A 17,977-nucleotide genomic window follows, 5' to 3' on the forward strand; every position below is an offset into this window, starting at 1 on the left:
AGTAAACGTGGGTTGTTTTAAGCCACTGAGTTTTGAGGTCATTTGTTACACAGCAGTAGATAGCAGTCATGTGTTCTGTCCCAGGGACAAAGTGGCAGAGGGAGGATTCTGTCTGACGTCCTTACACATGGGGCCAGGGTCCAGGTGCTTGGTTGCAGCATGAGGCTGGGTCCAGAAGGCAGACTGGGGACTCCTAGCACGGACCCTTGTCACCACACTGGGCTGTCGGAGGCCCTCGGGGTGGGGCTTGTGTGAGGAGGGGCTGAGAGCGAGGACGCTGCAGGGGCCATGGGCCTGTTGGTGCCGGGACCCGCTGCCAGGCCAGCTAGCTGCAGCCCCGTGGGCGTCTCCCTCTGCCCAGCCAGGCCCTGGGCTCGAGGAGTCCTTGCAGCTCTGGGACTGCGGGCTGGTTGACCTCTCTGAGGCCATGACCCCTTTGTAACGGGGGCTGGTAGAGCCCACCCCCCCAGTTGTTGTGCGACTTAAGTCGCTCTTCTGTGCAAGGCTATTATAGATCCGCACAGTGTGGCAGGAGGAAACAGGCTGGGAGGAGTGAGGTGAGAGTGAGGGGAGGGTATGTTTACTGAAGCCTTGAGGGTCCCTGCGCTGTTCCCAGCATGTTACTTTGTGTCTTAAGGCTCAGCACAGCCCAAGCTCAGCACAAGCCCAGGAGGCGGGCACTGCACTTTGCTCCAAGTCACAGACGCTGGCCTTCCACCCTCACAGCATCATGCAGTGGACTGTTAAAAGCTGGGTCCCTAAATGCATTCACAAAGGAGGGTCCCTGGGAGGCCGCATCCTGCAGAGCTGCCAGAGAAGGCGTTTGGGGGGCTCCCCTTCTCTGAGACCCGCGCCCCGCCTCTGGGGTGCCCCTGGCAGCTATTTTGCCTGGCGGCCTTGGCCAGTGGTGTGCTGGAGCCGCGCCAATGGGCTTGCATGATCTGTGCTTAAATATTCAGCCGTTTTGAGAGCTGGTTGATAAATGCAGTCATCGAAGCTTACAATTAAGTGGATTATATTAAAAACAGAGGTCGTGAACACCCCAGACTCATCACTTCCTCATCTCTCGGCTGTACCTCACTGTCGCCTGTGTCCCAGAGGCTGTTCATATCCACGCAGCTCTTCCCAGCTCCGCGGCAGCACTGTGGCCTCGGTAGCGGGAAATTGGCCGTGGCGGGAGCATTCACACCAGGGAAATGGCCGACGTTCCAAGTCAAGGCCTTTGGTTTTCGGAGAGCTTCTTGCTAAACCCTGGCCCAGCTGACTGGGCCACTGGGTTGACCAGGTCCCCTTCCTCGGGAATCTGAAACTGGGGTGAAGAGTGAGGCTGGGGCTGGGGTGGGGTCCCCTGGAGCTGCCCACGCCCTCCTCAGGACTCCAGGCAGAAGGAGGAGAGGAGAGCGGCACGAGCCCTGGGGGCTTCTCGGGTCCCAGCCCCAGGCCCTCCCAGGGCCCCCGGGGGGCCTTTGGGTTCCTGGAGCACCCTGGACTCATTCGTTCCTGGAGCTTGGTGCCGCAGGTTTTCTGCAACCCCGTTCCAAAAGAGAACTTTCTGGCAAGTCCTGGTCGGGGCAAAGTGAGATGAGCCACTTTAGAGGACGTGTGCTCCTATCTCTGCAGGGCCCCCAGGAGGCTGGATGACGGGGACCCGAGCATCACTCTGGTGGGTGGAAGTGCATGAGCCTCGTCTGTGGACCGACCTTGACCCCAGGGGACACGGGGAGAGACACCTATTGAGACCCGGGACCTGACCCTTGCCCATCTCCTCTACCCCTCACCATGTTTGAGACGGTGAGACATTGCAATGCCCGCGGCTGCGCCATGCCGTGTGCCTGTCTCCCCCACGAACCTCTCAAGAAATAGGAAGCACCGTCAGCACCGGGGTGCACAGCCTTTGCGGGATGTGGGCTCCCAGCTTGGCGGCTGCTTCTCCCACCAGCGCAGGCGACAGGTGCCCTCACCACCCTGGGCCTAGGATGAAGCTCAGAGAGGGTCAGGAACCGGCTGAGGTCACACTGCAGTCAGCGGTGAGGCCAGGTGCAAACTCAGCCTCCTAACCCCAGTCCAGGGAGAGGATGAGACCCATGGACCACCTCACACCCGCCTCCCCAGGGTGCCAGCCTGTCTCCAGGGTACCAGGCCCTCCCCGGGTATGCAGCCGGCAGGGGCCTCGAGGCCGCGCCTCCCCGCGCCGCCGGCAGATGGCGCTGCGGGCCCAGGCAGGTCTGGCGAGGGTCCCGGAGGGGCGGACGCGCGGGCGCGGTCCTGCCAAGGCGCGCTCTCCCCAGCCGCGGCCCTGCAAGCCCAAACCGCGGGTCGGGGGGAGGGGACCCGGGTGGGCCTGAGGGTGCGACACGGCTGCCCCTGGGAGGGGGCAGCTGCGGGAGGGCTCCAGCTCGCTCCCACCCCCGCGCCTTTGCACAGGCTGTCCCCTCTCCTGGGTTCCGGGGTCGGGGGTGGGGGGGGGGCTGGGGCTCCTGCTGGGGAGCACACAAGAGGCTGCTGTTCCTGCCCCGGAGAGGACGGAGAGGACGGAGCCTAACCCCGGGCCGGCAGCCCAGTCCCTGCCCTGCTCCGGGGACCCCGTCTCTCTGCGCCCACACTTGCCCCTGCGGCTCCGTGCAGCGCCCTCCTGGGATGCCCTTGACGAGGATTCTGTGCCCGACCAAACTCTAGTCAGACTCCCGAGCCGCCGCCCGGCCCCAGTGCGCCCTGTCGTCTTACATCCAGTTTTAGCGAGAACCCCACCCTCCATATCTGATGACCTCGATGTGCGATGGGGCTCCTCATCCGTGCCCCACACCCGGCCCAGGTGAGGTCTGACCACCTGGCCGCCTTCGGCAAGCATCCTGGTAGGTCGGTTTAGTCAGATGCCCCCCTGCCCCCGCCCCCATGTTTCCTGTTGGTCATTTCCCATCCTCTGCCCCACCTGCTCCTCCGTGGTTCTACAGCCCCACCTGCCCCTGAGTATTCAGACTTGAGCCCAATCCCTCTGCCCACTGCGCCGACCCACTGCTGAGGGCCCTGCACCTATTGCCATAGCCCCCGCTCCCCCAATAAGTCTGCCCTACCAGTGTCAACAAGTGTCATGAGTATTTTTTTCATTAACATCCACTCCCTCCCCACCACAAGTCTACTTTCCTAAACAAAACTCCTTGCATTCTCCTGTGCGTCCTTGGAGACCTCCAGCCCAGGCCACCTCCTCTGTGATGCCCTCCCTGATTTCTCTGGGCTCCCATAGCATTTACTCTCGCTGCTGTGGCTGATTCAGCATGAACTCTCTGAGCCCCAGCTCTATGCTGGGCTCCTCTGGGAGGCGGATGGACGGTGGAGGCTGCGGTGTTGACGGGAGGGGCCAGGTGAGCATCCCCAGGCTGGGCCTCAGGCGGCAGGGCAAGCATTCCCGCCCCCACTTGCTCTCGGCTTCTGCTGGTTCTCTCCACCCCCCCACGGCTCCAGGCTCCAGTTCCAGTTCCAGCGCCTCCTGGCTCAGGCAGTTACCCCCTTGCTGAGCCGCCTGGTCAGTCCAGGTCCTGCCAGCCCACCCAGGGTGGCTCCGCCCCGCCCACACCTGCAGCCCTGCGTCTACTGGAGCCCTCCCTGCGCTTGGGCCGCTGTCACTGCTCCAGGCAGCCTTTGCTGACAGCCCTGGCCGGCCTGCGGCCCAGCCCCCCGCCCTGGGCTCCCCCTCTGGGCCCTTGGCTCATAGCTGGCGTCTCCCCACTGGACCCTGTGCCTGTGAAGGTGGAGACCTGGCGTTCCCTCTGAGCCATGCTCCAGCTCACGGTGGGTGCCCACGGAACGCCCGCTGGTGAAAGAAGCGCATAAGTCTGAAGGAGGGGTCCTGCCCGTGTCTCTGGGGCTGTGGGATGGGGGCCAGAGTCAGCAGAGGCCCTCGGGTCCCCAAGCACGTGCTGCCCGGGGATGCCTGCTCGTCCTCCAGGGTCTCCTCCCCCTCCACACCCTCTCCTAAGCTTTCACAGAAAAAAGAGGTGGGAAAAGGCAAAAGAAAGAGGCTTTCTTCTCCACTTTCTGAAAACGAGATTTTAAAAATAACTCAGAGGCAGTGGCAGCGCCAGAATGGGATTATGTGGGGAGCTCGGGCGGCCGGGCTGCAGCCCCTCCTCCTCGGCCGCCACACCAGCTGCTCTCTCTGCCTGGACACCCTTCTCTGCCCCTCAGGGGGCGGGCGCCTCTGTCCCTGCTGATGGGGAATGTGTGGTGGGAGCGCTGCTGAGAAGGGAGGCGGCTGTGATGGTTCAGGAGGAAGGCATGTGTGACCTCAGGCTGCACGAGGGCCCATACCACACCGCCTCCTGGGCTGTTCTTGCTCCTGCACAGGGCCTTTGCACATGCTGTTCCTCAGACCCTTTCCCCTCTCTTCACATGACAGACTGCCCTTACCCTCAGCTTCCATATCACTTTCCCAAGAGACAATCCCTGACTACAGAATGGTACGAGGAGTGTCCCCCCATCCCAGCCACTGCCACTGTCACAGCTCCCTGACAGTTTCCTTCTGCATCCTGATCACGATTGGTATGTCTTTTATTTATTGATTTACTGGTCTTTTATCTGTCTCTCTAGCCAGACTGCAGGGTCGGTGAAGTGGGGGACGGGGGAGCAGAAGTACTGGTCCCCTGCATCACCTGGCACTTACTATTTCTGGAGTTCAACGCCAGCCCCTGCCTTTCTCTGTCTGAGGGGCTCTCTGGCCGTTGGCTGAGCTCTCCTGCTCTCCTGGGAGCTGCACTCAGCCCAGGGCTGACGGGCGGGTCGCTGACTGGCTTGGCCCCTCGCCCTCAGATGGGTGGCCCTGTGGGATGGAGCCCCTGTGGCTCCCAGGGATCACTACTTGCCTGATAATACCCTGGATGGGCCTCCTTGCGTCCCCTCAGTGTGCCCTGGGACCCCTTCCCAGGTCACCTCTCATCCTCGGATCGTTGTCTTAGGGGCTGGTGGCAGGCCAGATGACAGCCCCCAGAGGTGTCTATGGTCTCATCCTGGAACCTGTAACTGTCCCCTTATGTGGCAAAGATGACCTTGTGGCTGTGGTTAGTTTGGGGATCTTCAGATGGGGTGGTCACCCCGGGTTATCCGGGTGGTCCATCAATGCCGTCACACGTGTCTTCTAAGACGGACACAGAGGGCGTTTGATGCACAGATGCAAGAGGAGGAGCCGGTGGCCACAGAGGCAGAGACTGGAGTGATGTGGCTACAAACCCAGGGGGCCGGCGGCCACCAGAAGCTGGGCGAGGCAAGGCAAGGATTCTCCCCGGAGCCTTGAGGGGAGCGCGGCCCTGCTGACACTTCCATTCCGACCCGCTGATGCAGCTTTAAACCACTGTTGGCAGTCCCTCGCTACAGCAGCCCTGGGAAACCAACAGTGGCCTCGACTAAGCTTTGGGCCCCGACTAAGACACACTCGGTCTGTCTTAGTCATTGCGGCAAACAGGAAGTCATCCCTCCACAAGCTGGGCACCTGGGGTCCAGGGTTGGATCACACTTCCCAGCCTCCCCTGCAGCCGAGGGTGACCATGTGACTCAGTTCTCGCCCCTGGGATCTGAGAAGTGAGAAACGTCTCCCTCACGTTTTAACAGGAAACTGCCTCCTGCCCGTGACTGCCTCTCACGCCTCCTCCTGGGCTGGGACGTGATGGGTGGGACTCTACCTCAACCGGGAGACAAAGACAATACCCAAGGGGCGCAGAGCCACAAGCTGGAAGGAGCTTGGGCCACCCAGTGGCCCTGGGGAGCAGAGCTGCCTCGCGGCCGGGACAGCTGGATGGCTGCAGGAGGGAGACGAATGCTCCATCTTAGTGAAGCCACTGTCCTGGGGCTCTTTGTTGAGTGGCCACTAACTGGCCTGGGCTTGGTCCGCAGCACTCAGTGACTGTCTATAGACTGAGAATGTCAGGAATGGGTTTCTTTTCTCCTGTATTAACCCCATAATCTGGATAGCTGAGGTGCCACCAGGCCTGGTCGCACCAGGCTGAGCCAAGTTGATCTGACGCCTGCCCTGAGCGGTGATGTTTCGCGGCCTGTGTGACTTGAGTGCCAGACACTGGATGACACACACCAGGACATCGGAAACACAGGCACCCCTTGCCCACGGCTGACTTTGAGGCCTGAGAGCTGGTCAAAGTCCTGCGTGTGAGCACCACGAGGGCCAGGCCCTTGTTTGGCCTCTGGTCCTCCTCCATGTCCCAGCCCAGGGGCTGGCCTGGCCACAGGCTCAGGATGCGCTGTAGGGGAGGCAGTGTGTGCCAGGCCAGGGTATTGGGCCCTGTGAGGGGCTCATGGGGTGCTGGGCCGCTGCTTCTCAAGACCCTAGTGGCACTTAGGGCCCAGGAATCAGAGCCCAGATGGGTGCCTGGCCCGAGGCCGGACCCTGGAAACACCCATCGGGGCTCACGCTCAGGCCCTGGAGCCTCCTGGAGCCGTGGCATCCATGCTGGGTGCTGGAGAGTCTGCTGGGGGCCCCCACGGGACGAGCAGCGGGAGGCAGCTGCCGGTCCCCACTCTGGCTGGCTGCAGGAATGCAGGGGAATTTTCTCCATCGTGTGCACCTCTCTCGTTTTATGTTCATGACTGTGAAACACCCTCCCCGCCTTTCAGAGGAGAGCGATCCAGCCCCAGCCCCGCTGGCCCCCCGAAGAGCCAAGGTTCCTCAGCCACCATGCTCCTGTCACCAGGCGGCTGGGAGCCAGTCCTCGGGGAAGCGGGAATTCTTCATGACGGGGTCGGACTTCCAGTTTTGCTGCCTTGTGTCATCCACCTCGAAGGTCCGTTACTCTTCTCATTTAACCTCAGGCTGGCGGGTCTCAGCCCCATTTACAGATGGGAAAACTGAGGCTTGGAGAGGTAATGTCTGCCCAGCCTGCAGCGGCCACACCCTCCCCAGTCCTCTCCCCGGCTGCTTTGCTGGGGCTGGTGGGAACACACGGGATGCCATTCATCTGGGGGGAGGGATTTCGGGGCTGGGCTGACCATGCCCAGGGGTCTGGCCCAGCGGAGCTGTCCAGGGCTGTCCCTGAGGGGCTCCCAGGGAGGTGGGCAGACAGAGTGGCTGCGGGGTCCTCACTGTGGTGGTCACAGCCTCCAGGACCTCCCCTCACACACCTTCCTGGGCTGAGGGTGGCACTCGACCCAGCCCTCTAACTGAGGGAGACAGAGCCCGCGCTGGTTGGGGGCGGTGGCTAAGCAGTGAGGGCCCTGGACTCAGAGATGGGTCTGTGTGTACCCCGATGCACTCAGGTGTCCTCACCAGGACACATGGGGGGACACAGGGAGTCCACGGGAGGCAAGGGCAGGACCACATCTGACAAGGCGACTTCCAGTGGGAGGGCCGGCCAGGCTCTGTGGGGCTCTGAGGCCTGGAGCAGGCAGGGAGGGCTTCCTGGAGGGGGCGGTGTGAGCGAGTCTGCATTGCAGAGGTGGGTGGGCAGAGGCGTGGAGATGTGGAAATGCAGGAACAGACCACTAGAGACTTCCTTCCACGGCAGTAGCTTGTGGGGCTGGGTAACAAATAGCCCCGGGCACGTGTAACGGCTCGGCTGCCGTGGACATTTACTTCCTGCTCACATAACAGTCTAAGGCTGGGGGTCCAGGGACCCAGGCTCACAGTGCGTCCAGGTCTTCGCCTGGGGGTGTCTCTGGCCCTGGAGCCCGCTGCAGACGCAGCGCTGGGGAGAAACGCCTGCCCAGGAGCACTCATGGGAGTCAGGGACGAGCGCCTGGCCCAGAGCCCTGGGGCGGGCGGGGTGACTCAGACCATCCCAGCTGCCCACGAGGGTCCCAGTGCTCCCTCGCGCCCTTCCTGGGCTTCCTTCCTCCCACTGTCTCACGTCCTCGCTCCCCTGTTGGTGCTTGGGTCTGCTTTGGGGGAGCCCAAACCCACACCGGTTCCTTGAGGCCAGGGGCTGGGTCTGACCCAGACCTTGGGGACTATGGAGTGACTGAGGATGGGGCTGCCGACCCGCCCCCTCAACCCTGGGAATCCCTGTGGGGTGCCCGAGGTTGGGACAGGCTGCCAGCTTCAGCTGGATCACGGTTTCTGCTGCCCCGTGAGCACATATGGGACGGGGGACCATGGACACCAGACTGACCTGAGCAGAGCGGGAAGGAGGGGCGTGGGGGCTGATCAACCTGGGCAGGTTATAGGGCCGGGCTGGAGGTCTCTGTGGGCCAGGGTGGGGACGCCATGGTCCCTGAGCAGGCCCAGGTGAACCGCAGGGGTCGGAGGGAGAGGCCACTGTGCCTGTGGATCCCCCCCAGGCCCTTCCCAGCCCCAGGCCACTTCCAGGTGGGGCCCCTTTAAATGCAAGGTTCTCTCTGCCCCTAGAAGGCCCCTCCCCCAGTCTCCTGGGCAGCCAGGTAAACAAGCCTGGCCCTGCCAGCGCCTGCAGCCATGGCATCCCCCTGTTCCGGGGACCCCAGTTCAGCAGGTCTGCCCCCTCCTTCTGTAGCCACTCCAGGTGAGACACATGGTGCAGGGGAGGGAGGAGAAGGGGGCATCCCGAGGGTGCAGCCGTCACACTCCCTCTCCTGGGGGGGACGCTCTGCCAAGGTCACACAGCAGGACAGGGCCAGCATGGGGGCACTGGCCTCATCCCCAACAGTCCCTTCTTCCCACTCTCCTGCAGGACCTGCTGCCCTGCAGCCCTCCTGGGGGTCCCGCAGCCCTCGGACCCCTGAGCCTGGAGGTGGTCCAGGGCTCTCCTCACTCCTCAGGGCCCCTTCTAGATCATTCTCTAGCTTCCCTCCCCCACCGCCTCCCCCAAACCCCAGTGCTGGATCCCAGGTCCTGGGGAGGGGCGACGGGTCATTCACCCCACCGAGGTCACTCCTCACCTTGAATCTTGGACTCTCATCCCCGCCCCTCTTTCCATCTCTGCTGTCCTCACATTGGTGATTTCTTCCCTGGTCCCGGCCCCAGTGCTGCAGGCTCCTCTCCAAGTATCTCATCCCCACACCCAGCCCTGGTCACACCCTTGGCCTTGTCAGTACCCAGACTGTAGCCGGCCCTGACCCCAACCCCGGGAGTCTGGCCCCAGCTCACACCCTCTAGAGCAGGACCCCAGCGCCCCCGGGCAAACCGCAGTCCAGTGTCGGCGCATTTCCGCCTCCGCCCACCTGTCCTCCTCCTGCTCTGCTCACCCTCAGGCACACACACCCTCCTCCTCTCATTTCATTGTACCAGCCTGGCAGCCCCCCAACTCTCTGCCCTCTCCGCAGCCGCTCCGTACAGCTGAGCGAGCTGGGGTAAGCCCGACCGCGCTGCGGCTCCCTCCACATCCTTGACTGCGCCCGGTGGGGGCCTCGGACGCTGGGTCCCTTGCATTCCCCCACTGTCCAGTCACTCGCTCTCTCCTAGCAACAACCTTGCACCTTCTGTCTCTCCCAGCCCCACCCCCATGTGCCTCCTCGCACTCCGCTGCTGGCCTCGCGCCCTCTCTCACTGAGAAACTGAAGCCATGGGAGAGGAATCCCACGGGCTCCCAGCACCGCCTGTCCCTGTGCCGGGGACCCCCTCCTCCCCCGCCTGCCCCCTGCCTGACTCACCCCTGCTCCCAGCTGAGGCCAACTGCCCACTGGGCTTCCCTGCCCCTCACGCCAGCGCCCACCCTCCCTCCCCTGCGGCTGTCTCTCTTTACCAGATCTTCCCCATCAACATAAAAGCGCGCCGCTATTTATCCTGTCTCCTGACCCCACTTCCCTTTTAGCTCCCGCCCTATTTCCCTGCTCCCCATTTACAGTGAAATTACTCCTCGAGAAGGTTATTTACACTCGCTGCCTCCCCAGCTTTCCCTCCCATTTGCTCCTGAACCCGCTCGAACCTTCATTTGCAGCTCTGCTCAAGGTCACTGATAACCTCCGCGTTGCTAAATGGTCAGTTCTCAGGCCTCGTTTGCCGTGACCCAGTGGCAGGTTGTAGCTCAGGATGGCCCTGTCCTCACTTGGCTCCCAGGAACCCCTCCTGGTTCTTCTCCAGCATCACTGCCGCTCCTTCTCCTCTGACCTGGTGAGGGCAGGGGCCCCAGGCTGGTCCTCAGGCCCTTCTCTTTCTATCTTCACATTCTTGGTGATCTCATCCATTCTGGGGCTTTAGCTGCCATCTCCCAGGTGTCCGTCTCCAGCCTGGAGACCCCACCCCAGCTCCAGATTCACAGCCGCCTGTCCTCCGTACCTCTTCTCTGGCCGGTCTAAAGGTGTCCATCTGCCCACGAGACTCTTAACCCCCCACCCCTCTCACCCCGTGCTCAGCCATCCGTGTCTCAGTGAATGGGACCTCCTTTCTTCCAGCTGCTCAGGCCAAAAGCCTCAGCGTCCTCCTCTTTCTCCCCTCCCTGCCCCCATCCCCTTCATCGACAAATCCTCCAGGTTCTGTCTTCAAGACGGCCTGAATCTGAGCACTGCTCGGTGGCACAACCCCGGCAGAGCCCCCAGCCCCTCCCCCCTGGATTACCGCCCTGGCTGTCCCATGGTGCCCTTGCTGCCACCCTCACCCCTCACCTGTCTGCACCACAACAGCCAGACTCACCTGGCTAAGTGCAAGTCACACAGTGTCACCCCTCTCAGGTGCCCGGGGCCCTCTCCTCTCCTCTCCTGGGGGCCCCGTCCACAGCTCCCCTTTTCTCTACAGCTTTCCTTCACCTCCAGCCCACGGCAACGCCCCATAGCCCCTCCCCTGACTGCCTGCTCCACCGCTGGTACCAAGTGCCTGGCCCACCGCTCACCCTGGGGCCTGCGGGCAGGCAGCATCCCAGGGGACAGGAGGGGCTGCCCTGGGTAAGACTGGCTCTCAGACCATCAGGGTCCGAGGCTCCTGCCAGCTGACTCGGAGCTGTCCGAGGTGCTGGGCGCGCAGGCTGGCGGCTGCCGTGGTCAGAGGCTCCTGGTGGGCGCAGTCGCTTTGGGGCGTTGGCGGGGTTGAGCCAGGAGAGCACTTTCCATGACAAAGCAGGTTCGTCAGTGCCTTCTCATTTGTGAAGGTGGCAGGACAGGCTTGATGGTTTCCACTTTTTAGAAGGGGAAACTGAGGCACAAGGAAGCTAAATGGCTAGTCCAGGCACTCACAGGTGGAAGGTAGGACCCCCAGGTCAGGTGTGCCGGCTCTTTGCCCAGGAGTGCACGAGAAGCTGAGCGTGTGCTGTCCACGGCTGTAGCTGGTGCCTGGCACAGTGCTGGTCCAGCACACGGCAGGTGTCCCTGGAGTGTCTGTGTGAAGGGGAAGATGGTCACCACCAGGAGCCTCTGGAGCCAGAAGGGTGTGGCACAGTGGAAAGCGACACCCAGCCGAGGTCTGAGTCGGGCTCTGTGTGTGACTTCTCTGGGTCTGTATCTTCGCCCTTAAAACGGACTGAATATTGTCGCCCCCTCTCGGGATGCTGGAAGAAGGACCTGAGGATTCACGTCAGAGCCTTGAGCAGGTTCATCCATTCCCTCCTCCCGGGGCCCCCAGTCTGCCTGTTCTCTGGGAGCTGCCCAGGCTGTCCTGTGTCCACCGGAGGCTTGTCTACATCCCTCTCTGGGCTTGTCCTCGATGAGGGCCCGTGGCTGCGTCGCTGCCTTCAGTGTGCCCAGGGATAAGCACGTTTGCTGAATGACTGAACTAAGGAAGGAAAGAACAAAGGGGTCTCTCCTGAATCGAGGGGCGCAGAATTGGGCACAGCGGCCAGACAGGGTGTGGGCACGGAGCAGCATCTTTCAATTCTTCCCCACCCGGATCCACACGGCCTGGTGTTCAGCCCCTCAAACTCCGCCCAGCTGAGTGCTTCTGTCCTCGTCCTTACTTCACCCTGACCTGGATCTGACCCCACCTGCAGGCTGGGCCCCCACAGTCCACGCCCTGCACAACCCAGGATCAATTTTCAACTGAGAGTGACCTGGTCACCCCTTGTCTGGTCGCCACTGCCTGTGGGATGAGTGCAGCATCAGGAGCTTGTTCAGGAAGGCCCTGCACTGTCAGCCTCGCCAAACTGTCCAGACTCCCCGCCCCATCTGGGATTTGCCGCCCAAGTAATACTCAGCTGTGTATACTCTGCCTTTCTGCCCTTCGCAGTCTGTTGGTGCTGTCCCCTCGAAAATGCCTCCTCCTCCCCTCTCGGCCAGCACGTGGCCCTCACCTTGGCCCTCCAAGGCCCAGCCAGGCGGCAGGGCCTCCGATCTCTCTGCTCTCCGCCCCGTCTGGCCTGGCGGCTCTGCCTGCTGCACAGCGGTCACTTACCTTCCTCCCCTCCCCTGACCCCACCCGCAGGTCCCGCCGCGCCCCCGGAGCCCCCCTTCCCAGACATCTACGGCGGGGACGCGCAGCTCTGGGAGGCGCACTTCCGCGGCATCGGGCGCGCCTACCGCGCGCTGGGCAAGGAGGACGACTTCGCCATCCGCCTGCTCACCGAGGACTTCACGCTGCCCTTCCCGTTCGCCTGGCCGCCGGGGCCCGACCCGGCCCGCGGGCCGCTCTTCTACGACCCCCACGACCGCGCGGGCTTCGACTTCCTGCTGCGGGGCCCGGGCGCGCCGCCCCCCGCGCTGCTGCGGCCCCTGCACAGCACGGCGCAGGCGGCCGAGCGCAAGCGGCGCCTGGAGAGGCTGGCGCGCAGCTACGCGCACGCGGGCGCCGGCCAGCCCCCTGGCCTCGTGCTGCTCCCGCCTGGGCCCGAGGCCGGCACCCCCGCGGCGGCGCCCCCCGGCTGGGCCAGCCCCCGGCGGCCCCGAGAAAGTCAATAAAGTTGCCTCTGCTTCTGCCGCCCCCCAGGCTCTTTGCTGCACGCACGTGGACAGGCATCCGGTGCCCGCTGGACCCCTGCGCCCGGACAGGAGGCGGGGACCTGGTCAGCGGTGCTGCGGGACACCCGACTGGGTCTCCAGCAGACAGGGCATGCAGGAGTGAAACCGAAATGGCCACGGGAGCAGGCCGGCCGCGCTGGAGCGGCTTTTGGAGAAGAGGACCTGGGTTGGGGGTGGGAGTGGGGGTAGGGGCCGTGCCCTCCACCCGCAGGGCCTTCCCTCTGGGATCTTAGCCGCAGCCCCGCGGTGCCGATTAGCGTCCCCATCCCACGGATCAGGACGCAGAGGTCTCGGCTCCTCCAAGAAGCACTTGGCATCTGGTTCCCTGTGTGTCTGACTCCACTTCAGCGGTTTTGCCCTTTTCGAAGACAGAGGGGCATCCGGATGCGGGGAGAGGGGGTAGATGGATGGAGAGGTGGATGTGAGGAGACAGGAGATAGATGGAGAGGTAGAAGGAAGGACAACAGGTGGCAGAGCAGAGAAAGGCACACGAGGAGCCGAGAGTACAGAGGAAATGGGAGCAGAGGATGTGACCGAGAAAGGGACGCCAAGGTGGGAATGCCACTTGTCACGGTCCCCACAACTGCCGCCCCGGCTGCCCGCCCCCTGCTGGCTCTCGGGAGAAGAGGGTGCCTCCTGCTTCCCCCTTGTGGGGCTCAGAGAATTGGCTGATCCCAGAACTGGGATCCGGCCTCCATCCTGGGTGCCTCTCCTGCTGCAGGTGACAAGCCCTGGCAGAGGCCTGTCTGCCACCGCCGGCTGACCGCAGGGCAGAGCCACTGCATGTGGACCTGGTGGCTTCCTCCTCTGACCGCGGGGCCCCCAGGCTTCCTCTGGTTGGGGGTTTGGGGTCTAGGTGTGGGGGGGCGCGTGGGCTGGGAGGGCGTGTTCTCAGCAAGTGCAGATGGAATCAGAGCTTATTTTCCCCTTCTTCTAATCCAGGAGTTATTTATAGCTTCCTGGCTGTGGGCAGACACGGTTTCTCTGAGCCTTGCTTGGTTTGCTGGAGCACCAGTGACAGGAAATGCCCACCCCTGGAGGAGGAGGAGGACCCGGGCCCTGGAAGAGGGGTCTCCAGCTTCCCCCTCCTGCTCTGGGGGGCCCGTAGGACCCCTGGCTGCTGCTCCAGGCTCCTTGCTGCCTGCCGACTTGTCTCGTGGCTTCCACAGGGACGCACAGCAGTTACAGGGTAACACACATGCATTTGAGTCGCATCGGGCAGCTGCACCCGTGACACTCGGGATTGCATATCCTGTATTGTATATTAATTGTTTGGATTCCCCTGGAAGCAGCCCCTAAACGTGGAATTGAGTGCAGGCGGTTTGTCTGGGAGGCGACACTTGAGTCGGGGAGGGAGGCAGAGAGACAGAGAAGGCAGGAAGCCCAGCAGAGTGTGAGCCACAGCAAGTGACCCCAGGCGCAGCTGGAGGCGCCACGGCCCAGGGGGACAGCGGCTGGTGGGCTGCCCCACCCCAGGGACAAGGGAGCCAAGACTGTAGCCCCTGCCTCCCGGGGCGTTGAGTCTTTGTCAGTTCAGCTTGCCCCCCGGGGTGGAGCACGCACTCCTCCCGAAAACAGCGGAAACGGAGAGGAACCGTTCAGGAACCTTTATAGCAAGTTGGCAGAGTAATTTATGACCGTAAAATGTAATAATAAGAATTTAGGGTGTATATTTAGTATGTTTTTTTGAGTAGAAATTTTTCTAGAAGTGTATTTTTAATGTAGTCTATGAAAGTATTGGTCTGTGACAGACTGGGAATAAACATACTGGTCCTTTACCACCCCTGGTTTGAGAAGCTTTGCCCTGGGGGACAAAGACCCCAAATGAGTAACTCAATAAAGAAACAAACGTGATTTAAAAAAAAAAAAGAACGAAACACAGCAGTAAATCCTATGAAGGAGATGAATGGGGACTGACCCTATTTCAAATGGGGTAGTCAGGGAAGGCCTCTGGGAGGAGGTGGTGTTTAAAGGAAGATGGGGAGGATGAGGGGGGAGCCAGTCATGCGAACATTGGGAGGGGTGCTCCAGGCAGAGGGGCAGCGCGGCCAAAGGCTGGCAGGATAAGAGCTTTAAGGGTCAAGGGACCAGAAGCAGGGCCTGTGAGGCCAGAGCAGAGTGCGTGAGAAGGGGGACACACGGACTGATGAACAGCCACTCTCCTGATGGGGGCGCCACGCTCTAGGGTTCAAGAGCCCTTTCACACATGCTGCATCACTTCGTCCTCACTGCAGCTCCTGAGGTCAGTGGACAGACGGGGACACTGAGGTCTAGAGAGGTGAAGGGACTCCCCCACGGGCATGTGTCAGTGTGTTATTAAAACGCCGTGTTGCTACCTCAGAAGGCCCGGCTTCAATAGGCTTAAACCACAAAAGTTTCAAAAACAGTTCATGTAACTGGAAGGTCCAAAACTAAACTGAGCAACTGAACTTCAGGTAAGGTTTGATCCAGGGGCTCAAAGTTAGATCCAGTGAGTAACATGCATTGCCTGGCTTGGGCCTGTGTTCCCTGTGGCTGAGGGTGGGATTACCTTGACTGACTTGTAAGAATAAGGCCAGGAACACTATGGTGGCCCAGGAGGATGGGAGGGATGATGGGGAATGACTGCCACGTTCATCACAGCCAGGTGGTGTGAGCAGTGGGATTTGGCCCCAGGGCTGGCTTTTTCTGCCAAATCAAACATTTTTCTTTTTCACTTAGAAATGCTGCTCCTAGGGAGAAGCATGCTCAGAAACTGCCCTTTTGTGTAAAGCAGAATCTGTTTTCTGAGTGCCTGCTGGTTGTGGGGTCCAGTTCTGGGGCTGAGCATCCAGGCAGGGAAGACACTGCCTGCATCAAGGGGCTCATGGACTGGGGGCTGGGCAGACATCAGAACAACCCCGCTCACTGTCCTCTCGATGAAAGCCTGGGCAGTCCCTCTGGGACTCAGCTTCTCCTCTTCCCTCCCTCACACATGGGGAGAGCTGTGGATCCCTCGCCTTGCCCTTTTTGCTCTGGCTGCTGGGATGCTCAGAGCACATTCGTGCCTGGTTGCTCTAACTTTCCTCAGGCATGATCTTCCGGGGCAACGTGCCTCTCCCGCTGGCTCCGTTGTCTTCTCCGGCTGTCTGGCTTTCAAGTCGTAGGAGGCGGGGCTAGAGCTATAAGAATTATTGTTCTTGTTATTTTTGGGAGGTGGAGGGAAACACCTCCTTTTAAAGTCATAGATCCTGGGTCTGGGAGGCATCACTGTGCCCCCACCCCCACCACTGACTTGCCAGAAGATTCTGCCGTATTCTCAGAGCAAAGCCCCGTGGTCTGTGCTGGAATATGGTGGCTGTCATGTCAGGGGCCACCTGCTGTGACGTCAGGCTCTGCGTCACAGAGGGGGCAGCAGCTACCGCCCAGGCTTTGGGAGACCACAGACCTCGGTTTGAATACTGGGTCCCCCACCCACTGACTCTCTTCTCCGGCCTCGGGTCCTCAGCTGTCAGTGGGAGCACGGTCACAGTGCCTCCTCGAGGATTACTGGCAGCATGTGGGGGATCTGGGCGGGCAGGTCCCTGGGCCAGCCTGGCACATGGCAGGAACCCAGCAGAGAGAGGGCAGCCATTTCCACCAGGATTGGCTATTCTCCCAGGGGCCATCACTTGTCCCCTCGTCTTAAGCTGTGGTGGCCGCCCCTCCTCTGTCCATGTCCTGCTTACCCCCCGGAGCCCGGGCTGCCTGCTCTCTCTCGGCTCAGCCCCAGAACACACCTTCTCTCCATCTCCCTCGCTTGGGTGCCAACGGCCTTGCAGGTGGTGAGCATCAGCTGTGGGGCTGCAGCCCTGAGAGGGCAGGGGGGTGGTCCCTGTCAACCTTTGCTGGGGAACCTGGCACCCGGAACACTGCTCAACAATAGAGGGGGCTCAGTGGATAGTTTCGGAATGTGTGAATGTGACCCGGGGGTGTGACCTTGCTGAGCAGAGGAGCTGGGCATCCAGGGGTCCCCCTTCCATTCTGGGTCAGGCAGAGCTCAGGGGGAGGGGGAGGGCAGGACTCTGGGGCGTCAGCTCAGAGCCCCGAGGCTGGGCTCTCTCTCACTCACGGCTGCCACAGGTTTCCCAGGGGGCAGGAGACACCCCGTCCTTCGAAATTCAAAGGAGCCGCCTCCTGCTCGATTCCTGGGCTGCTGGGAACAAGGGTCGGGGCAGCCCCACCCCCGCCTCTGCTCCAGTTTCCTCGGGAACAGACTCTGAGGAGCAGCGAGGATGTTTAATTAATTGCAATTACAATCTTCAAAGGAAGTCGAGAGTTGAAAGTTGTTCCTAATTACTGTGTTATGGTGTCGGCCGGCTCCCCAAATTGATTGTGTTAGAATTTCCGATGGAGGATTAATTGAGTTGCTGAGAGGACCCACGGACGTCCCTCCCCTTTAGATAAAGCCCGGGTTCAGCCTGGGCAAAGGCGAGGCCTGGAATGACAATGAGGCTGGGGCCCCGTGGAGGCTGGAGGCAGCTGCTCGCCTGAAGGTCTCAATGCCAAGGTCGGGCCGAGGGCGTTCGGTCAGGTTGCCGAGTGGAGGCTCCGTGTGGTCGCTAGCATAGTTCACCAACTGCTTACTGTTCCTGCCTTCTGGACTTCCCAGGGTGGGACTGCTTCCCCAGATCCTTGGTGGCGGTGGGGGGGGGGGTGATCACTGCTGGCCCATGAGTCGTGGGCACCATGACATCTGTCACTTCTGGGCCAGAGCGTTTATTGCCAGTGTGAGACCCTCTGGGGCCCTTTTTCCCTCTGTCACAGTGATCAGCGGTGCTGGAGACACGGGTCCTTGTCCAAAATTAGTGAGAATTGCAAAATGGCGACAGCAGAGCGTCACAACAGCTCGGGGTCCCTCTGAGCATGGGTCCCTGTGCAGCTGCTGGTCCCACCGTGCAGCCAGCGCCGCTGCAGGCCTGGGTTTCTTCTTCGTTCTGCAGATCAGGGTGTGTGATGTTGGCTGGGTGGCTTTCTTTCTCTGGGCCTCAGTTTCCTCATCTGTCAAGTGGGACATGAATGAGACGGAGGCAGGGTGTGAACATGAGTCACGGACAGCAGGTTCTGTGGCCCACGTGGCCCCTGAGTTGAGGTGGCCCTGCTCCTTCCTCCTGCGGCTCGCTTTCCTCCCATCCTTCCGCCTGGCCCAAGGGGCCTTCTACTTCTTTCTACAGACCGTCCCTGAGCCCCT

At 61.7% G+C, this 17,977-nt stretch overlaps 1 protein-coding gene and 1 long non-coding RNA gene across 2 annotated transcripts; both read left to right on the top strand.

Moving 5' to 3' along the window:
• Positions 1–8,339: 8,339 nt before the first annotated feature.
• C8H8orf90 (chromosome 8 C8orf90 homolog) lies at positions 8,340–12,751 on the top strand. The gene is made up of 2 exons (XM_070631100.1): positions 8,340–8,474; positions 12,257–12,751. Exons 1-2 carry the CDS (start codon positions 8,408–8,410, stop codon positions 12,727–12,729), a joined length of 540 nt encoding a protein of 179 aa, XP_070487201.1. The 5' UTR covers positions 8,340–8,407; the 3' UTR covers positions 12,730–12,751.
• A 3,447-nt stretch (positions 12,752–16,198) lies between these two features.
• LOC139085179 (uncharacterized) lies at positions 16,199–17,057 on the top strand. Its single transcript, XR_011543281.1, has 2 exons — positions 16,199–16,571; positions 16,870–17,057. It is a non-coding gene; the product is annotated as an uncharacterized lncRNA (long non-coding RNA).
• The last annotated feature ends 920 nt before the right edge of the window (positions 17,058–17,977 follow it).

The sequence above is a fragment of the Equus przewalskii genome, chromosome 8 (genome assembly GCF_037783145.1).
Source record: "Equus przewalskii isolate Varuska chromosome 8, EquPr2, whole genome shotgun sequence".
In the NCBI taxonomy this organism is placed as follows: domain Eukaryota; kingdom Metazoa; phylum Chordata; class Mammalia; order Perissodactyla; family Equidae; genus Equus; species Equus przewalskii.